Below are 22,284 nucleotides of genomic sequence, written 5' to 3' on the forward strand. Positions count from 1 at the left end.
TCTGCGGTGGGGAGACTCAGGTCAAGTGTGTGATGCACCAGTTGCAAACTGATCTGGGCTAAAGTGGGGCTGGTGGAACTTGGCTCTCCCGGGATCCGAGGGAGGCTGCCCACGAATGAAGTGCACTTGAAGGAATGAATGCAACCCTCCACATTCAAAACATTAAAAAAATATTACCACAGTAGTTTCCAAGGGTGGCGGGTTGGTTATCAGGATCATTCAGGGAGAATTTTCACAATAGAGGTGCCCCTTTGTCACTCCCACATTTCCACTGCATAAATATGGAAGCATTATTGTGAAGACATTTGCCATTCATTTTTCCTGCCTACTTCTGTATGTGGTGAATCTCCCACTTTTAGAGTCTTGATGTGGGTGGCGGGTGGGCAAAGATGGAAACTGATGGATCCTTATGGGAACTGAACGTGATGGTTGCCTGCTCTCCCAGCCTCCCTTGCAGCTAGAGCATGGACCTGTGTGGCCAAGGCATCCACTGATATGAACCTGTGTCCCTTTCTGTCTTGGGACCTAGTGAGGCAACAGGGAAGCGAATGGAACCGCTCTCTCTCTCTCTCTCTCTCTGGTGGTGGCTGGAAGTGGTGGCTGCAAGGTCGAGTTCCTGGCACAGAACTGGCAAACGTTCTGGAAGCACAAGCTGCTGCAATAATTTCAAGTTCCTGGTGCAGAAGGAGCATCTAGGGCTCCTTGGTGGCAGTGGAGGCTTCCTCACCAAACCAGCCATTCCGCACAGCTTATGGTCACGTTCCTGGAAGCTCAGCCTCCAGTCTGGGTCTCCAACCCTTTGCACCACTCTGAGCGCCCCCAGGCCTTTCTTGACACCCTTCTTTTCCGCAGAGCCCTCCATAGTCAGTGTCTGGGCCTTACCACTCAGAACCTTCACCGACACTTGGGAGTGGAATGCACGCATCCCATCCACTTTGGGGATAAAACCTAAGGCGTTGAAGCTTTTTCAGACCTGGTGTGGCAGCTTTAGGCTACCTCCTCCATGGCCAGGGGAACATACAATAGGAGTTGAGGGCTTCTAGGCATGTTTTGGAGAAGTGCGGCTCTAAGGAAACTGCTGGGGAAATGCTAGGGCCCTGCAAGAAAAGGGAGGGAGTATCTGCTGCCTTGCAGCCCAAATTCCTGGTGCACACGCTCCCTGCCCCCTTGTCCCTCTGACTCTTTTCTGCCACAGGGACACAACAGAAAGCCACCTGGTCACACCCTTACTCAGTCCTCTGCATGTGAGAGTAACCAAGCTTTGCTCTTTTCTCAAAGCAGAGCTCAGGCCCTCCTTTGCAGAGCCGGGGAAGATTCCCTGTCCAGCCGGGGGCCTGGAGCGGAGAGGAGACTGGAGGAGACGCCTGGAAGTCGGGGAGGGGTGGGTTTTGGGTCTCTGTGCACTAACAGGAGGCCTTGGAACAAGCTGGTCTTGTCCAGCATTTCCCCTCCTTAGCTTTTCCCAAGGAGTGGGCCCGCAGGCTGGCTTAGCCAGTGGTCTCCTGGACATCACTGCTGCCCAGCGGGCCTTGGAGGTCATGCATGCTCCCTCTTCCCTGCTCTGGTGCAGAACTGTCTGATCATCAGTAAGTGACACGGGTCTCTCTGCTGCCATAGCACCTGGGAGAAATGTCTGTCAGGAAAATATTTGGAGAAAAATTTCGGCAGAGAGGGCTCAGCAAACAGCGGTCTTCTTTCCCTGAGTCACGGTCATGAGTGTGCAATGCATTGGTCTGGCCTCATGTAGGCTTTATGCCGGGTGCTGGACACTTCTCTGAGCAGCCCCGATCTCTGGCATCTCTGGGCCTTCTCTGTGTTCTCTGCCCTCTCTTTCTAGTGTCAGAGCCTTTCGGAGAGATGTGATCAGAAGGAGAGAGGGAGGAGGGGACTCATGCGCTAACCTGGAGCTGCGCCTCGTGGGGGGCCTCTGGCCTTCCAGACCGCAGTCTGTGCAGTAGGGGCAGCCACATTTCTTCAAGGAAGGCCAACGGCCTCTGCCAATTTCCCCATTACAAATACCCCTGCGCGGGCCATCTCCCCTTCTCCCAGGGGCAGCTCTGAGAACTAAAGAACCAACTAACCCAAATAACTCCTGGGCCCCAAATCCCTCGGGAGACTGGGGCACCTGCCAACATTCTCAGCTCTCCAGAATCTCTTTTCTTTCCCCTGTCTGCCTCCCCAGGAGGTCACCAGGAGTTATGGGGCAGCTGCAGCTTGTGGGGCTGGTGGGGGGCAAAGCCACCCACGGCACCGTTGCTTCAGCAGGGTAGGTGGAAGGTGCATGTTCAATGTGCATAGGGGCTGTGGGGACAGAAGAACTGGGGACAACCTTCAAGGAGCTCTGGAGCTGGAAGGGAGACAGGAGGCAGGTCATTTTACCTTGAGGGCTGTGAAGCTTCGCTCCCAAAAAACCAGGACACAGTGCGTCTAGTGCGCCCTCACACCAGCCTCCCCAAGGGCTTCTGAGGGCTTCCTCAGGGACTCGGGACCAGGGGGTTCCCAGGTGTATGAGGGGCTGATTTAACCGCCATTGTTATCCATCTCTACTCTCTTCACGTTGTGTCCTGTTCTCTGGAGAGTACAGAGGCCAGAGCCCTGCTTTCCACAATCACTCTATGAAAAGTCGCTTTATTTTACCAGTCTACTCTTCTCCAGAAAGTCTGTAGGACAAGTAGAATCAACAGAGAAGCCAAAGTGGGGAGAGCAGATTTCAAATCTAAGCCTACCCAAGCTTGTGTGCCTTCTACACCTGGCATGCCTTCTGCTGTAGGAGGCTGGGAGAGGGCTCAAGAAAGGGGACAGTGAGGCCATGAACTGTGCAAGGACACCAAGGGAGGGTCTCACCTCAAAGTTGACTCAGCACACGAACCCCCCTGGGTCCCCTGTGCCCTGCAATGCGGCCTGTGGGGAGCAGGCCTCGGGCACGCAGGAGTCAGGCCCGAGGTCCTTTTCCTCCAGGGCATCTTCCAACCTGATCTGCACCCTTCAAAGAGTGACCAGGAGGAAACCTGCTCCCGGGGGTGACGGAAGCACGGCAGGCCTGCACGGGGTGTCAACTGGGGCAATCGCGGAGCTGCGCGTTGCCACGGGATGCCAGAGGCGCAGCGCGGAGGCGCAGCCAGCCTTGGGGAGTGGGTCGGCCTCGGGGACCCCTTTCAGGGGCGCGTAGCGCGCCCCCCCAAACAGGCGGGCGCTGGGGTGAGGAGGTCCAGGGGCTGGGGGCCGGGGCCCTGCCTAGGGGCGCATTACCTCCTCTGCGCTGCGGAGGCGCGCCCGGGTCCGCCTGGCGGTCCGAGTGCGCGCCCTGTGCGGCGTGCCGCTTCTCCGAGTGCACGATCAGCAGCATGTCGATGGATACGGCGTTGCTGTCCTTCTTCAGCTCCATGGTGCAGCCAGCTCCGGCCAGTGCGCGGCGGCCGCTCGCGAGGCTGCCTGAGCTGCAAATGGCTCGTACGCGCCGCTGCCCGGCGCGGGAGACGGCGAGGGTGCGGGAGAGGGCGCTCCTCGCCGCCCGGCAGCCGCGCCGCGTTTCGCTGACTCTGCCAAACTCGTCATTAGGGCCCGCCCGGGAGGGCACTACCCTAATGAAGAGGTTCTAAGTCACCTTTGAAAGGAAATTCCCGTCCGGCCGCTCTCCGGAGCCTCCCTCCCCGCGCCCCCTGTCTCCCGCCCCTGCCGGCCGGGCGCTGCCGCATCCCGCGCTCCCCCGGGCCTTCCTGAGATGGCCAGCAGCAGATCTCCGAAAGCCGCGGCAAATGCAGAGATTGTACAGTGCTGTCAACAGGGAGAATCAGTGCAGGGAAAGGGAAACGGCAAGGGGGCCCCAGATTCAATTCCAAAATGTGGAGAAATTGGCCAAGTTTTGGCCTAGGCACCACTGCCTCCCCGGGTGGGCTTGGAGGTTGACAGCTCCCTTCCTTAGAGGGAGGTGTGTGGGGCGTTGGGGTCAGGACACCCCCTCCCCCATTATGGCCCCACCAGAACTTGGAACTTGCCCACCGGGCATCAGCCTAACAGCCCTGCCTGGTCTGAAGTGAAAGTCTTAACATCTCTGTACCTTCTAGAAGCCTGGCCCTAGCCCGCTGGGGAAGGGGGAGGGGGAGGGGAGGAGGCTGGGTGTAGGGAGCGGCCTGCCTCGGTTGGCAGCCAGGGAGCTGGACCTGAGGGCCCGTCTATTTTTAGTGAGGCCTGGCCTGCCCAGCCAGCGGCAGCAGAGCCTTTGGCTCTGGGACTCAGGAGTGTTTACAGCGCATCTGCTTGGCAGCCCTTGGCACCGTGGGCCTACCGGGCTGGGGTCAGTCCCTTAACTTGAGTTTCCACTGTTAAGAAATACCGGAGGTGTGGAGACCTTTTGCTCTGGGACCCTCCTTGCTGTGGAGTTAGGTGACCCTACCTTGCAGCGTGGCCGCTGAGACCTCCCGCTACCTCTTGGAGGCAGACCGTATGGCACAGGCCTGGGTTCCACACTTGCTACCCCTGTGACCTTGGACAAGCCACTTCCCCTCATTTTGTCACTCGTATCATGGGCATAATGCAGGTCCTGCTGTAACAGTGACATGCATGTGAGGTGCCTGGTGCATTGTAAGTGGTCTTCAAGTGGTAACTGTCATTCTTACCTGATTCTAAGGGCAAGGAAAGGGACAGGTGAAGTGACAAGTCAGTGATGGAGCTGGGGGTCACAAAGCTGAACTCTCAGACTCTGCAGATCTTTCCTCGCTGACTGTGGCTCACAGTTTAGTCGCATGTAAAGACCGCCACCCCATTGTATCACTGCCGCCCCATTGCCCACCGGGCATCCGATGCAAGGAGCGGTCACTGGCTTCCGGCAGTGTTGACTGGAGTCCTGAGAGAGCTGAGCGCAGGACCAGTAAAGATGATGACTCACAAGGCAGTTTCTTTATGCAGCAAGCCCTGTCCTTCCCTGTCCTGTCTGCATGTGGGCACGTACACACACACACACACACACACACCACACACACACACACACACGCAGGGCTGGGAGGCTGGCTAAGCCTTGCTCTCTGGGGTCTTGGAGATTGCCCAGGCAGCTCTCTGTTCCTAGCATCACCTCACCACTGGGGCTAAGTCCTTTGATGGTGCGGATCCCAACAGAAGCTCCTGTGCAGCAACTGAATGGGGCTGCGTGGGGAGGGCAGGGAGCTGAAGTCCCCTCAGCAGACATTTGCCTTCCATCCCCCATGCTTACTCCCCTGCTGGGAGTGTCATTTTAGGAGCTCGCTCACCACGGCGTACCTTCCAAAGCTGCCTTTGGAGGAGAGGATAATGACCTGGGGCAGTGGGGAGGGTGGTGGTGCTAGCCTGAACTTCAGGAAGATGGTCTGGGATACCCTGTCTTTCCAGAGTACTTGAAAACAGATCTTTTGGGGCAGGGCTTCTCCCCCATGGCACTATGGACATCTGAGGCCAGAGAACTCTTTGCTGTAGGGGGATGTCCTGTGCACTGTAGGATATTTAGCAGCATCCCTGGCATCTACCTAACTAGATGCCAGGAGCACCCACTTCCCAGTTGTGACAACCCATAACAACTCCAGTTGTTGACGTATGTTTCTTGGGGGACAAAAATGCAGTCAGAACACTGCTTTGGAAAAAACCTGTAAATATAGGGGCCACGTTGGCTTGACTGCTTTGGGAGATGCTGCCGCTCCTGGATCCTGATGCTGCCCAGAACCTGGACCCGCTTTGGAGAGGCTCCCACCCACAGCCCTCAGTCTTTGGGCCTGCCAGAAGCATGGGCAGAAAGAAGAGATGCTTTCCTCACTCCCACCCTCCCCCATCCCCGGCCTCAGGTGACCCATACCCTCATCTAGAGCCTCATCGGTTCTGGGCTGAGAGGGAGACACCACGGGGAAGGTGATGTGGGTGAAGGCATTTGGGTGTTTCTGGAAAGGGAAGGGGGAGCAGGACTGAAGACCGAGGCTACGAGGTACCTGTCAGAGGATCTATCCCTCTGCTTAAAATCCCTCTCCAATTGTTTCTACAACCAGCGGGACAGAGAACAGACACTCAGCCTATGATTCACACTCTAGTCCAGCCTCCTTCTACAGACCCATGTCTTCCTCTTTCGCTGCCAACTCACACACGCTGCAGCCACAGCCATGCCCACTGCTCCCCGAGCAAATCTGGCCTTTCTGCCGCCAGGCTTTGCTCTGCACCCCCTAATAGCCCCTCCATCTTGAACAACACGGGATTCAAGGACCTCAGTATTCTGACCCAGCTAATTAATCTACACCCTCGTCTGAGGACCTGACAAGCCAGGGGATATCTCCATTTTAGGGCAGAACTTTAATTATTTTAATCACAATGACTTGGAAATTTCAGGACACTGAGAGACAAAGAGCAGTCATATGGCTGTATTGTCTCCTTTATCCTCTGTCACATCTAATACCCAGACGCATCCAGTTGTCACCCACATTGCTTTCACCCCTTTGCTTGAAGGGGGGATTTGTCAATTGAGTGGTTCTGAGCCCCGAGCCCACTTTGCTATTTTGGCGGTGCAGGGTGGTTGATGGGAGGAGGCTGGCCCTTGCCAGAAGGGGTTGTGTTCTGACTCACATTATTGTTTTTCCTCAGAAATAGTAGCTCCTCAGGGACCACCAGTCCTAACTCTTACTTCTCTAGAGATTCCAAGAGGCAAGTTTTCCCCTTTTCTATAGAGACCTAATAGGCAAGCCAACCCATGGAAGGCTCTTAGCCGGCAATCTGTAGACACAACATACTTTTCTCCATTGGTGCAGTGGGGAAGGGGTGCACAGAGAGTGGGGCGACTCGGGGAAGGGCAGCAGACCGAGTCCCCGCCCCTTAACACTCTCGCTTCCCCTGAGATGGGCAAACAGTTACACGGGAGACCAGGCATCTTTCCCAGAAACCTTTTTCACAGCTGTTGTGGGCTTCTCCTGGAGTCATGACCAGCCTGGCTTGGCTGGCTTCTACTTCTGAGTCTTTGTTATTGCTTTCACTTCTTCCTGGAAGACGTTTTAGACGTCCCTGGCAAGCACGGTCTAGCCATCCTTCAAGGTCTGACATGAGACCTCACCTCCACCCTGAAGCCTTCCTGGGCACCCTAGTTCCTGGAAGTCCTAGAGAATGCCAGCTCTCTGTGGTGCCTGTCTTTGTATCCATCCCGATAGTTAACAGGACTTGGAAGATTATCCCAGCTCTGGTCCCACACTCATCAAATTTAGAAAACCTGTCAATTCCCACTGAAGCAGTTATGCCAGGAAAATGTATGCTTCCAGATTCCCTCCTAGCTGGGTGACCTTGGGCAATGTACTTAACCTCTCTGAGCTTCAGTTTTCCTCATCTGTCAAATGGGTGAGGGAGTTGAGATAAAGTGCTTAGCGATAGCTTAGTTAAAGCTATAGTGGCTTCCTGTATTCTGGTCAGAACCCTGTCTGCCCTGGTCTGAGGAGGGTCTCATGGATGTGGTTCCACATTTGCGGAGGGGGGACAGAAGAAACTGGAGGCATCCTTGAACCCCTCCTGGAGCAGGAAGTTGCCTTCCCTCCTGTGTCACTGTCCTCTCGCTGTTCTACCATTGCAGAGAAACTCAGTGAGCCACAGAATCCATTTCTTGCACAACTGACTTCAGATCTGTGCAGCGAAGTGTGGTTCAGCGTAGCTCTTCTTCCTTCCCCCATCCCCCCACACCTATACTCTGTGAACAGGCTATGCATCCAATGGGATGTGCCTCTGTATTATCTCCATTTTATGGATGAGAAAACTGAGGCTCAAGGACCTAAGGAGACCTATGCAAGGTCCCACAATGTCTCATACATAGCACTGATGCCCTAACCCTAGACACCATACCCTGTATGACTCCAAAGCTCATGTGCTGAACCACCCCCTACCCCCTGAGACCATCACATGCTTCTGAGATGCCTAGCATCCCAGCCAAGGGGAAGAACAGCCGTCAGCCTGCAGGGGAGATGGTTTCAATGGTCATAATGAACTCACCTTGAGCCAGGAGCCCAAGACATCTGTTGAGGTTCCTGGGAAAATTCTCTGAGCTCAAGCCCTGAGTTGGGCCTTTGGGGACAGATTTCTTAGGCTCTGTGCCATCTCAGTGGGTGAGAACTGGTGGCAGTGGCAATAGACAAATGTTGGTGGTCGGGAGCATTCAGCAGCCTTTAGGAGCTGTGAGGGATGGAGAGGGAGGCAGAGTTCTGCCATTTGCAGAATCATTAGGAGGTGTGCTGCAGAGAGGACGGTTAATCTGTAAAGAAGCCTTGCTATTTCTGCTGGGTTTGTCTTGAGGATGCTTCCTGGCACCGGCTGCAGCTTGTTCTTGAGACCCTACTGTGGGCAGTGCCATCATGATGAAATGACACAGTAAGCGCTCAGGGAGGGGGTACCTGTCCTCCTAAAGAGGAGGGTCCAGGAAGGCTATGAGGTGGGGCTGACATCCGAACAGTGTCCTTGGTGGTGAATGAGTCGGAAGAGCCCCAGAAGGGCGAGGACTTTCCAGGCTGAGGAACAGCCTGTGGGGGAGAGGGTGGGGGCAGGGAGAGTGCTGGAGGTGAGAGAGAAGATGACATGTTTCAGGAAGTGAAAGCAGGGTGGTCTGGTTGATGCCGCAGTACAGGGAGGAGGGCTCAGAGGGGAGCCCAAGAGCAGCAGGGGGTCAGCATGAGGGGAGGCCTGCAGTGGGTGGGGCTCCTGTTGCCACCCTGAGCCGTGATGGATGTTGTCAGCAGGGAAGGGAGAGCAGGGAGTGTTCACGAGGGGGAGGCCTGAGGGTACATACTGTGGGCTGGGCTTCTGGAGAGGCTGCTGGGTAAGGGGATGCTGGTGTGAAAAGATCGTCAGACACCACACTTGGGCTGTGTGATGAAGGGGCGTCTGGAAGTGTGGTGCGAACTGCCCAGGTGAGGTGGGGAGCTGGGCTCGGAGCAGGCAGGAGCACAGGCAGGCGCCAGGCGCTGGTGGAGCAGGCAGGTGACACGAGGGGCCTCCACTCCAGCTGGAGGGCAGACCCAGCTCAACCCTCAGACACAGGTGACTGTTCAGGGTGAGGGTGGGACCGCCCCCAGCAGGGCTCCCTAGAGGGGTCTGTGAAACAAGCCATCCTGCCAAACTCATGTTCATTATTGAAATGCAAGCATTATATAGGGAAGAAAATAAAATCACCCAATCTCATTATCCAGGAATAATCATTTTTAAACATTTTGTTGTTTAGCATTTCCTTCAACTACAATATGTAATTATTACAACATATATAATAAATGTGTGTGCGTATATACACACATATATATGTGTATATACTTATTTAAAAAATAAAACTGGGATCACATCATATAGAGTTTGGTCTCGTGATTTTTTTAGTCTCAACACAGGTAGTGAATGGTTTACTAAAAGGTATTCAAAACCTAATTTAAAAGGCTGCTTCATCACCCACTATACCGATGTACCACAATCCATTTTTCTATTTTCTTGTTGTTGAAATTTTAGTTTGTTTTGCATTTTCCACTTTTATAAATAATATGTTGATAAATATCTGTGTGCTTATACCTTTGACCACATTTCTGATTATTTCTTTAGAAGTAGATTCCAGGTAGTGGAATTACTTGAGTCAAAGGTTATGACTATTTTAAGGCTTTAGATAGATATAATGTCCAATCATTTTCCAGAGAAATCATGCCTGTTTACAATCTCACTAGCTGTGTACGTCCAACTTCCTGTAGACTGTCACAAGTAGTGAATACTGTCATTGTGTGAACCTTTGTCATAATATAATTGATACATGGTAACTCTTTCTAATTTTCATTTTAAACTTACCACTGAGATTGAACAATATTTTTTACATAAATTTACGTGTGTGTGTGTGTGTGTGTGTGTGTGTGTGTGTGTTAAATCATTAAACCTTAAATAGTTTGAATCCTTAGTTCCTTTTTCCTACTGGAATGGCACAAACATTTAAATATCAGTTTGAAAAATGAATACTCTTCCAAACTACCTAGAGCTTTCCTATTTCATAGCAAAGTCTATGGTGAGGTCATGGCCACGCTGGGATCACGTTAAGGTCTTTGAGGACCGACTCATGGTCTTCCTCATCCCTGAGTCTCCCTTCCTGTGCCTCCTATGTGTCTCGCACACAAGAGGCACTCAATAAATGTTTGAATCAAATGGGGTGGAATGAGTGTTCCCAGCCAGCAAGACCTCTCCCTTTAGCTGAGAAAGGTACCAGCCGTCCAGAGACTGGTAGCACTTGCTCTTCTGTGTCTCCCTCGGACCTTCAGGGGATGGAGGAGAAGGTTAAATGAGGACAAGCAGCTCTAAAAGTGCCTCCCCCGCTCCTGGCAGAACCATCTGGAGCATGGATCTGGGGATAGTTTGGTTCTGACAGTGTTGTTCAGTCCCACGCAGCCGCCCCACCTCACCACAGCCGGGAGCCAGAGCTGTGACATTTCTGTTAAACATGGTTTCCGTTCTCAATCTTTCTGGTATGTCTCTCCCCAATGGCCCGTCAGCCGTTCCCTGTCAGTATTTCTGTCCATGACACCCTCATCACCAGTCCCTATTTTTCTGTCCATGGCTCATTCCGACCCCCTTTCTTGCATATAATGAGATGTACCTGTGGGAAGAACCACATCCAAGTTCCAGGTAGTTTAAATTTTGGAGTCTTTATACTCGCTGGCGTTCTTGGCCTTTTCCTGTGGATGGATGTGATGAAAATCAATTTGTCTTTCATCATCACTTCCAAAATATCTCAGGCCATGCCAAGAGAGGTATCCAGTGGCACATGAAAGCCCATGGAGAGATTACCCCTTCAGTTTCACCAAGTGTTTATTGCCGAGCTATTGAAATGTCCCTTGCATGTTCCTCGATCTGCTTCTCTCTCTGATGGAAGCAAGGTGTCCTCACACCTACTTCCTGCTTCAAAGTTCGTCTACCTGCCGTCACCTACTTCTGTGCAGAATTCTGCATTTTTACTTCCGTGAACTCATGTCGTCCTCGCTCTAACCCAAGGCTGGGCTGATGCCTTTTGTCTGTTTTATTGGCAGAGAAACAAGGAGCAAGAACTCTGTTCACACGGTTTCACCAGTGTACCAACTCTGGCTTCTAGATGGGCCCAGTGCTCACACACTTGCCGTCCTGCGTGTTTTAATAGAAAGGGCACAGATGTCTTTTCTGGGAGCAGGCTAAGACTTGGGTGGGCCACTTGCGGGGCCCAGAGCTGTGCTCCTGGTCACGCGTGTCCTCTGGGGAAGAGCCCTCGTGCCTCATGGTGGGAGGCTGTCTGACGGGGTGGTGAGGAGACTCCCAGAAAATGGTTTTGGAGTATCTGAACAAAAACACACATGGAGGGTTTCCCTGGTGGCGCAGTGGTTGAGAGTCTGCCTGCCAATGCAGGGGACACGGGTTCGAGCCCTGGTCTGGGAAGATCCCACATGCTGCGGAGCAACTGGCCCCATGAGCCACAACTACTGAGCCTGCGCGTCTGGAGCCTGTACTCTGCAACAAGAGAGGCCGCGATAGTGAGGGGCCCGCACACCGCGATGAAGAGCGGCCCCCGAAGAGCGGCCCCCGCTTGCCGCAACTAGAGAAAGCCCTCGCACAGAAACGAAGACCCAACAAAGCCAAAAATAAATAATAAATAAAATTTAAAACACACACACACACACACACACACACACACACACACACACATGAAGTCAGAACAGCCTTTTGATCATTACTGGGGATCCCTGGGGACTGTTGGGAGGAAGCTGGTGCCCATCTGCCCCAAGCGGGACAGGCCCAGTGGCCTAGATCCCAGGGGGCACAAGGGAGCCGGTTTTCAGTGTCAGTGCGGACTCCAGCCCTTCCTGTTCCTGGGCAGAGCCTCCAATAGGAGACATGGGTATTTTTAGTCTCACATGTGCAGACACAGGACAAGGCGAGCTGGAAGGGAACAGCTAATAAACCATGGTCCTTATTAAGTTGGGAAGGATGAAATGAGGGGAGGGTGGGGAGCCTGGTGGAACTTACTCTCCATAATTCACAGAGAAGGATTGAGGTCAGGGTGATCATGCATATCCCTGGTTACAGAAGCCTGAAAGTGGAGCAGGCTCACATCCTGCAGCCTGCTGGTCCCCTCCCCATGGACCCACTCTACCCTCTGGTGAACATGTGGGATGGATGTTCAGCTTTGGGGCTTGGCTATCAAGGCTCTCGTGGTGGCAGGGTCTTCAAAAGGACCAGATTAGAACCCATGCCCAATAGGATCTTCGCAGCCTCAGGGGATAGTTGAGTGGTATCAACTATTATCCTGATTTCACAGGATTTGGAAATGGAGGTTCAGAGACATGCAGGCACTTGGATAAGGCCACACAGTTGGGAAGTGGTAGAGCTGGGATTGAAACTCAGTGTCCTAGATCAAGGTTTACTGTTGTTTACCAATACATTCCACTTTTCCCCAAATGATAGTCAGTCGTGTGTAAGACTCATTATCTGTTTTATAAACAATAAAACTTTTTTTTTCTATGCCAACTCTGTGTCAGGAACTCTATCATTGGAATGAAGCAGTGATCAGTGACAAGGATACAGCTGTTGCTCTCTAGATCTCTGGTCTTGTTGAGGGTAACATAGACCCATCCCCCTCATTCACCCACTCCTCCATCCCCATCCCATTACCAGCTCCTTCATTCCATCTAGAACCAGACACTGTGTTCCAGGCCTTGAGTCTGGTGTGGTGGGCACACAGAGATGAATGAGTCTCTCTCTTGTAGTGGACCTAGAAAACAGTGTGCAGATCCATGTATGAAGGAAACAGTGGAATTTAAGAGGATCCTGAGAGCAGCGACAGAAAGAATATTGCTGCAGGACAAAGAGAAGAGAGGGGGCTGAAGGAGATCAATCAAGGTCACTAGCTTCTGCTTTGGGGGGAAGATGAAAGAAAGAAAGAAAGAAAGAGAGAGGGAGGGAGGGAGGGAGAAAAGAAGAAAGGAAGGAAGGAAGGAAGGAAGGAAGGAAGGAAGGAAGGAAGGAAGGAAGGAAGGAAAGAAGGAAGGAAGAGGGAGGGAGGGAGGGGGTAGGGAGGGAGGAAGGAAGAAAATATGCGTTGAATAACCACTGCATGCGAGACCCTGTGCTAAGTGCTTTCATTCGTCTTAATTGTCGCAACAACATGCAGTTTGGAGATGAGGGACAGGGTCTCAGATAGGGCATCTGTTTAACATAAGTAAAACCTGAAGAGCAGTACTGGGTTGAGTATGCTTGCTATCACAAAGCATCAGAGAGAGAGCTTGAAGCGAATCGGTCTAGGACAATTGAAGAGCGTGCTATCTGACAGTTCACTTCGGGACTGTGGTGCCTGAAGTTGTGCCTGTGGACAGGAACCACAAAGTTGATCGGCTCCTGTGGTGCTCAGAAGGAGGTCATGGGGGCACGCACACCTGCTGGAGGTGGATGCCAGGCCGTATCTGTTTGACATGGAATTGGAGCCTCCCTTGGTGGCTGCTCCAGATTCAGGGTCCTCCTGGAAGATTCCTGGCCCTGGACCCTCTGCAAGGATGTAGGCTCAGGCTAGACCTACTGAACCTCAGCCAGTTCAGTGTCCAGCTTTGCTTTGCTTTTCTGGTTCAAGTCCTCCCCCTGGGGGTAGGGTCTTGTGAGGACCCAATAGAGCCCCAGAGAGGAGAGTTCACCTTTACTTCCCACCTGTTAGGGCTTCAGCGGGGGCTCCATGAGCCCCAGCCCCAGGCGCCTCTGACACCCAGGATGTACAGTTTTCTGCTGCTGACACATCATTCCTGGCACTATCTGGACCCACACATAGTCCTCATTGCTTGATGTCACCAAATAGTTCCCTGACATTTGTGATGAATCTCTAAGGACCACTGATTGTCAGTATATGTCCCCAGGCTGGAGTGTCCCCAAATAGGTAGGTAGGTGGTCCAAGCAGCTGAGGACTCTGGTGACAGCTCAAGGTGAAGGGGCCCTGTGGTTTCCCAGACGGATGCCTTCTAACAGGTGCAGAGCTGTGGGGTTAGGGAACAGCACGGAGGCTGGGTGGGGATGGCAGTGTTAATCAGAGATTCTAGAATTACAGAGGTCTCATTCAGTTGCACCCTGCTGCTTCCTACAAACTAGTGGGTCTTCTCCCTGGTGTCAGTCTGTCTGTCTGTTGAGAAACTGCTCGCTGGGCCTTTGCCTGCCTTCCCTCGAGAGCAGGTTTTGATAAAGGGAATGCAGGTGCCCAGGTATCAGTCCAGGGCCCAGTGGCTCGGCCCCAGCACCCAGGACTGGGAAGGGGCATGGGTGGGGAGAGTGGCTGCTCTGGGCCCAGCTCCCTTGGCCACCCTTCCCCCCCCAGCTCTCCCCTCGGCACGGCATGGCCACCTGCCAGCTCAGCTGTCCTTGCACACCACGGAATCCCTGCCAGGAAGAGGGGGAACATGAGCCGGGCCTTCTCCCACTGCATCCTGCCATCCTGTCCTCCTCCTAGCCAGGAGGGATGGGACGGCTGCTGCAGCAGCGGGGGCCTCCTGGATGCACAAACCCCAGGAAACCAGGCCTTCCCTCCGGAGCCCGCGCATGCACAGGGCCTGCTCTGGTTTCTGGCACCTGGACACCTGCTTGGCCCGTTCAGTCCAGGAGAGTCTCTCCTGCCTCCCCTTCGCTTCTTCCCTGGGTCTGGGGTGGGGAGCCCTGCTGGGTGCTTTTACCAGCACACGCTGGCGCGGGGTGGTGCCTGTGCACAAGCCGTGCAGGCTGGCCCTGAACCGGGACATGGTTGCTTCCCTCATTGTCAGGGGCGTCTCTGTACATTGCATGGGAGGAGCACCTCTCCATGGGACCCCAGGGACAGCAGGGTGGGGTGCAAGTACTGCGTTCGTTGGGTGCTCTGCTGCCGGGGCTGTCTTTTGTTTGTGTTTTCCTAGAGCAGCTGCTTCCTGCACATGACCAGTGCTCCTTTCAGGCAGTTCTGAGTGTGTATGCATGTGTGTAACGAGGCTGTTTGGGTCCCCCACTAGTGCTGTGGGACCTTGGAGCAGTCATGTCCCTTCTCTGGGCCTTGCTTTCCTCATCTGGACAATGGGTGTGCTGATTCCTGCCTGACGCAGCTGTTCTAGATTCTGCAGCGGGCCCCCTGCGTGGCACAGTGACCCCCCCCATCCAGTGCAGAGGTTTTCTCAGCTGCCTTAGCGTCTGCTCCAGGGAAGAAAGAGGGACTGGGGGGGGGGACACTGCATGGGCAACAGGGGTGTGGGGGGCCCTGGCTTTTCACCAGACACTGACGCTCTCTGCAGACAGAGGTGGGGCAGCACTGACCTCGGGGCAGTAGCACAAGGCCACTTCTGCCCCCCCGCCACTGCTGCAGGTCTGGGAGATATTGGGCAGGGGGCTTTAGGACATGCCACCCAGCCTGGCTTCTCCCTGTCTCCTGCTAAGGGAGGGGGCCAGAGTGGAGGCCTTGACCTTGCCTCTCAGTGAGAGATGGGGCTGGCCAGTTTCCATGGAGGACCGCGACCTTCGCGTGATGCTCTGGGGAAGAGCTGGGTTCTTCTGGGTTCAAGCCCCCGCCCCCGCGCCCCCCCCTCCCCCCCGCCCTCTCCTCGACGCCAGGCCTCTGGCTCTGGAGCAGCTGTTGCGCAAGCAGAGCTGGGAGCTTGGCCTTGCACAGGGTTACACGAGGCAGGCTGGGCCCTGGGCTGGGCCAGGCCCTGGATCTCGGTGGTGACAGTGACCTGTTTGTGGCAGGACAGTTTGCACTCCCCAGGTGGTTGCTGAAATGCAACCAAGGAGGGAGGAGCCTGTGTGATGAGACGGGCCTCAGGCCAAGCCTGACAGCCATCTGCTCCACCACCAGCCTGCAGGCCTCTGGGGAAGGATGGGGCAGGGGAAGAAACAGAGGGAGAAGCAGAGGACAGAGAGCGACAGAGACCAGACACAGAGAGACAAAGAGACAGAGACAGAGGGACAGAGACAGAGAGAAACACTGAGAGACACAGAAACAAAGAGAGACAAAGAGACACTCAGAGACAAAGGGACAGAGAGAGGAAGGAGCCACAGAAAGGCAGAGAGACACTTAAGAGGAAAGGTACTCAGAGAGAAAGAGGCAGACAGAGGACGAGAGAAATGGAGGACAGATACAGAGACTAGGGAAGAGAAATAGGACAGAGAGAGAGACAAAGAGACACAGAAAGAGAACAATAGGAACAGAGGAACCAAGAGAGTGATGGAGGGACTTGGGGGAGGGTGGTGGGGCAGAGAAGGGGACAGGGGATAGAGACAGAGACAAGGAGGAACTAGAGAGACACAGGGAATCAGAGAGACAGGGGAAGACAGACATGGAGAGAGACAGAGAGACAAAGAAATGCCTGGAGACGGGTACAGAGAGGGTGCGTGCTGGGGCAGCTGGAGCTGGAGTCGGGGAGGCGGGCAGATGCTTCTGGTCAGGCTCCTGGTGGAAGGAGCTTCTTCAGAAGCAAGAAATCACACTTGGCTGGGGGTCCTGAGTCCAGGGTCCTAACCGTGGTTCTCAGCACATTCACATTCAGGTGCTGGCTCCATCCGCAGTCTAATCCACTGGTCAAGGGGAGGCCTGGAATCTACATCTCCAGCAGGCTCCCCAGGAGAGTCTATAGTGGGGTCACACCCATCACAGTCAGGATGCTGCACTAGAAGGGCCGAGGGGTGGGTCCGCCTCCCTCTCCCTCCCTCTCTCTCCCTCTTCTCCCCACACTGCGGGGGGGCCCTAGGAGGGCAGGGCTAGGGCTGGGAGGGCTCTGAGGGAACCGTCTCCACAGACCTGGGGGCTTCCTACCTCTTGTTTCATCACCAGTGATCCCAAGAAGGGTTGGGGGCCTGCCTAGCCCTGGACGGGCAGTCTGGGAGGCACCTTAGAGCTCATGACTCAGCCCTGGCCACCCTGTGCAGGTCCATGGCTGGACCAAGGCAATGGAGATAACATGAAATGTTAATTTATCAAGCCCCTGCCCAGGCTGTGTGCTCAATACTATTTCATTCCATCCTCTTGAATAGGGTAGGGGTCATCACTCACTCCACCTTAGAGTTGAAGAAGTGAGGCCCAGAGGTGACAAGTAACATGCCCAAGGTCACAGAGTTAGCAAATGGCAGAGCTTGGACAAGAATCCATGTCGGTTTTACCCTAAAATCCATGCGCACTCCCAACCTCTCCAATATTTCCGCTAATGGCTCTTTTGCCTCTCAGGCTGAGATCCCAAACTCAGCTTACCTTGGTTCCTTCCACCTGTTCCCATCTGTTTGGGGTGCAAGGCCTGCCGACGCCATCCCACAATAGTCCTCTCATCATCACCATCTTCTCCCACTGTAATGTCTCTTCCCAAATTCAGCCTTCATATCTCTCGTGTATCTATATGGACAGTAATCTTTCAATCCAATTTTTCCCCTAAACTTGTTACCTGTACCACTGGAAGGGAAAGAGATGATTTTAGGCAGTTGTCTTTCCAGGTACCCTAGAAAACAGAGCCGGAGGCAAATTCCTCCACTGACACTTTCTGAGAGGAGGGTGGTGGATGGGACGCAACCCCAGGGCAGCAAGGGTGAGGGGGGATTGCTGGGAGGCAGTGAGAAGGGAGAGGACAGTCAGGAGGGCGTGTACCGAGCTGACCGCAGTCTCAAGAAGCAGAGCTCGTCTCCTCAGGCACATGGGCTGTTTCCAGAGAACATCAGTGGAACGCCTTCCCTTGAAACACTAAGTGTCTGTGGTTGAAAGGGCCAGGGATTCCTCTCTCTGCTCCTTCTTGTCTTTTACTCCTTGCTCACCTCGAAAGGCAGTAATTGACTTCCCTGTACTTCCAGGCTGTTACCTGGCTCCTCCTGGGCAGCCGTGGGACACCCTGACTTGGCGCTGGAACTGTTGCACACCCCACAGTGGAGGGTGTGACAGGCTGTGCCCCGGCCGGCCCTCACCCCCGGGAAGGCGGCAGTGTTAGGAGATGGCGTGAAGGCACCAGGGGCTGGGCTCTCCTCTGAGCAGATGTGGAGTAAATTAGACAACAAAACATATACCAGTACGGTTAAGTTCACGTTGTATTTAGAAACAGGTGCGCTCGTGTCTGGAAGCGGCTCGCTGTGTTTTCTTCCTTTCACACTACACCACACTTACAGCACTCAAACCAGCGCCATATGTGTGGCTTTTCCACCCCAGCAATTCTGACGCGAACAGCCTGGGGCTAGCGTAGACCCCGTAGGTTAGGAGCTCAGTCCCACAAGACTGACCCCACTCCAGACACCAATTAGAAGTCGTAGGTCCCCAGGTTATCCACTTCTATCTGACTTGACTGCAAATTGGAGATTCCCGGGACCCCTCCACAGGTTTAATAATTTGCTGGAGGGGCTCACAGAACCCAGGAAAACGGGTTACCAACTATTGAAAATTTATCACAAAGGATAATGTGTACAGATGAACAGTCAGATGAAGAGAAACACAGGGCGAGGTCTGGAAGGGGCCCAAGCCCAGGAGCTTCTATCCCCATGGAGTTGGGGTGCATCACCTTCCTAGCACCAATCTGGAAGCTCTCCAAACCCCACGTTTTGGGGATGTTTATGGAGGCTTCATCACATAGCCATGATCGATTATTAACTCATTTTCCAGCCCTTCTCCCCTCTCTGTAGGATGGAGGGTGGGCCTGAAAGTTCCAAGCTTCTAATCATGGCTTAGTCTTTCTGGTGACCAGCCCCATCCAGGAGCCCACGCAGACTCACCTCACTGGCGCACCTATCCTCCTATTACCCAGTACATCACAAGGGTTTGAAGAGACTGTGTTGGGAACCAATCACTGGGGCAGAGACTAATATATATTTTATATTTATTATTTCACAACTTGACCATATGAAAAACCCAGTGAAACACACATGCGTCTGCTTTACAGACGCGTCTTGTTTACTGACACATCTGCCTCGTGACACTTCCTGGAAGGGGACTCCCTGGCTCAATTGTAGTGGCCAGCAAACTTCATGCTCCAGCCACTGGGGAAGGGCTTTCAGGGGGCTGCCCCCCTGCCAGACCACAACCTCTGCCTGGACCCACCTGATGGAAGGGCCAGGGACCAGAAGTGTGGGCTGGGGCTGCACCGTGAGGTTGCCCGGCAAGGAGGGGTGTGAGACCCGTGAAAATGTGTACATCCAAGTCTGCACTTTGTGAACTCTTGGGGTGCTCTGACCCGCTGTTTCTCATGTGCCCCTGACCAGGTCATGGGGGCGAGGAAACCACGAAGCCCACGACCATGGCCTTCCTGTCTGCCCAGCCATCCACCTTGGTGTGAGGAGGAAGTTGAGGACTGAGAAATGCTGTCCAGGTGTGAGCCAGCCAGGAGGGGAGCTGCCAGCCCTTGGCTCCCAGGAGCTGGGCCTGTCCAAATCCAGGAACAGAAATAAGAGGTGGCATTATGAGGTCACCACCTCCTTGACCTTCAAGACAAGTCAAGAACAAGTCCTGGAGCTGCTGCTAATAGCGAAGAGGGCTTTCCACATCTTCTGAATGGCTTTCTGTCTGATCTGAGTGGTGTCCAGTTAATACTCATGAGAAAATAATTTCTGTTTCTTCTTTTAACTGAACTCAATAGCTCTTCAGGTAGATGGCCGCTCACATCATGTACATTTCCACACAGGTGGATGCACTCTCTACTTTTCCCTTGGACTAGTCCCTTCTTAATAAGGCACAACTTATTGCCACGTTTCTATCAAGAGGTCACCAACTCCACCTCCACCACCATCATTATCTCCACCTCCACCTCCACTACCATTTTCACCTCCACCTTCACTGCCCTCGTCATCTCCACCTCTACTACTCCCCTACCACCATTGTCATCTCCATCTCCATCGTCATCTCCACCTCCACCACCATCGTCATCTCCACCTCCACCTCCACTGTCACCTCCACCTCTACCACCATCGTCATCTCCACCTCTACCACCCCCCACCCCACCAGTATCTCCACCACCTCCACAGCCTTCACTCTCACTCTCATGACCAAAAGAGTTTGTCCTACTCCTCAGAGACCCTCAATCTTCAAATTAGCCGCTGATGGAAGTGGGGCAGACATCCATCAGAGGTGCACACACCATGGATGCCGAGCAGCAGCCCTTTCCCTCCTCTTTGTGACCCTGTTCTTGGGGTTCTGGTTAGACACTGTGTTGGTGTCATATCCTGGCTTCCCCTTCTACTCACTCCTCCAACCCTGAGGCTTGTGGCCCACATAATGCAAGAGTCTGGCAGTGCTGTAATGACAGGAGCTCTCTGGCTTTGCTTGCTCTTTACCTGGTTTTCATGGTCTGTCTGCACCAGGCTGTTGACAGGTGCTATCTGATGGATTGATCAGCCTCTGTGTGGTACAGATCATTAAGTATTTTGCACAACACCAGTGCTGTCCAGGCTTACTCTGACTCAGTTCATGTTACTTATTGATGAGGCTGATGGTGATTTCAGTCATGGTAAAGCTCTTTAGTCTTGTTCTGTAGTTTTGGGGGGACTAAAATGCCTGGGTAACTGGATCAAAGAATCTTAGGTAATAATAGAGCCAGCACATGTTAAAAGATGGAATTTAGGGGGCTGGCAAATTATTTCTGAGCACAAGCAAATGTTTTCAACCATTACCAACTAGATAACCTAAATCAAATATGATTTTTGAGGCTCTCTGAGCTATGTTAGAGGACAGTTTTACAAGTTGTTGCCCTCCAATGTGAACTCCTCCCAAATCCACACACAGCCCCTCTAAAATTTAAATTTGGGTGAAAAATCAATTCTAACTAAGGGGTATCTGATTTGATAGGAGCACTTGGGGAAATGCTCTGGAGGATCTTAGATGGCCACAGTCTGAGCTTACCAGCAGGGAAAGTGCATCCATCACTGTAAGGTAGTTCCTTCAAGAGTCAGCATGGAAAAGAAACGATGCTGCTGAGAACAACAGTGAATTCCCTCTTTCATGTTAGAGGATAGCGTGGTTAGCAACACCATGGTTTGCTCTGGGTAGATGGACTGCTCATAGCTGGCTGTGGGGGAATATAAACTGTTACAATACTTTTAGAGAGCAATTTGGCAACGTCTAATAAAGTTGAAATATACATGCCTCATGACCCAGCTCATATCATTAGAGGTTGTTTATTATAGTAGTGCTTGTAAAACTTACAAGCTGGGAAGTGTCCATGGTCAGGAGGGTTGTACAAATCATGATGTCCTCTCACATTGAAAGTCTATATGGATGTTACCACGGATGAACTAGATCTCCATGGAACTGTATGGGTAAACATCTACAACAAAAAACAGTGAATGAACTAGGGTTGGAATATTATAGCATGATATCACTTAGATATAGTTTTAAAGCATCCAAAACAATATGTATTGTCCACACATGTATACATGTGTGGAAAAGGTTTAACGAATGAGTAACAGAACTGTTACTTGTGGATCGTGATTCCATTGTGGAGAGAGAGAATTGGGGAGGGATTCATATAGATCATCAATACATCTGTAATAGTTGACTTTCATTAAAAAATGATCTGAAGCAAACAAAGAAAAATGTTAGCCTTTATTCACTCCCAGTGGTGGACACATGGGTATTTGTTATGTTATGGGTGTCAACAGTGCTTTTCTGTGTGTTTGAAATATTTCATAATGAAAATAATAGATGTGAAAGGAAAAGGAAAACTAGGAGTCCTGCATTTGTGGAAGTGTTTAAACAGAGGCTGTACAGGTATCTGTGGGTACAGTGAGCCAATGCTTCTTGCATGAGGGGTGTTGGGGGCTTCAGCAATGCCCTATATATCAAATAAAAGGGTTTGAACATGATTTGTGGGATGTCACAAGTGGTGGGGTTGCCCCCATCTCTTTGAGCCAGTTTCCTCATCTAAGAAATGGAATGTTGTGAACTGAGGGAGGCTGTGTGTGGGTGTAGATGGGGAGCATGGAGTCATGCACAGTAAACATTATGACCTGGCCTGGCTCAAGGTCTCCCTTGGGAACCTCCAGTGACAGACAGCTTGTCAAGTTAAGTAATATTTAAACAAATGTGTAGGGTGGAGCCTTTAAATAGAATTTGAAAATGGTGTTCCATTTTCAAGGACCACAAAACCCATGCTGTGTAAAAAAGGGGTGCACTAATTCCATCATTGAGAGTTCAGAAAAAAATCCATACATCTATGACAATTGATTTTTGACATGGTTGTCAAGACAATTTAATGGGGAAAGAATAGTCTTCAACAAATGGTGCCAGGACAAGTGGATGTCTACATGCAAAAGAATGAAGTTGGATACCTGTCTCACACCATAAATGAAAATTACATTAAGATGTATCATAGG

At 52.5% G+C, this 22,284-nt stretch overlaps 1 protein-coding gene across 3 annotated transcripts in view; it reads right to left on the bottom strand.

Moving 5' to 3' along the window:
* The window catches only part of KY (kyphoscoliosis peptidase), a 46,811-nt gene extending 43,426 nt beyond the window's left edge, over positions 1-3,385 (bottom strand). For all 3 annotated transcript variants that reach the window (XM_032631180.1, XM_032631179.1, XM_032631178.1), the window contains exon 1: positions 3,250-3,385. In XM_032631180.1, coding sequence (XP_032487071.1) covers positions 3,250-3,385 — 136 coding nt within the window. The remainder of the gene's footprint in view (positions 1-3,249) is intronic.
* Between the last annotated feature and the right edge of the window lie 18,899 nt (positions 3,386-22,284).

The sequence above is a fragment of the Phocoena sinus genome, chromosome 4 (genome assembly GCF_008692025.1).
Source record: "Phocoena sinus isolate mPhoSin1 chromosome 4, mPhoSin1.pri, whole genome shotgun sequence".
In the NCBI taxonomy this organism is placed as follows: Eukaryota; Metazoa; Chordata; class Mammalia; order Artiodactyla; family Phocoenidae; genus Phocoena; species Phocoena sinus.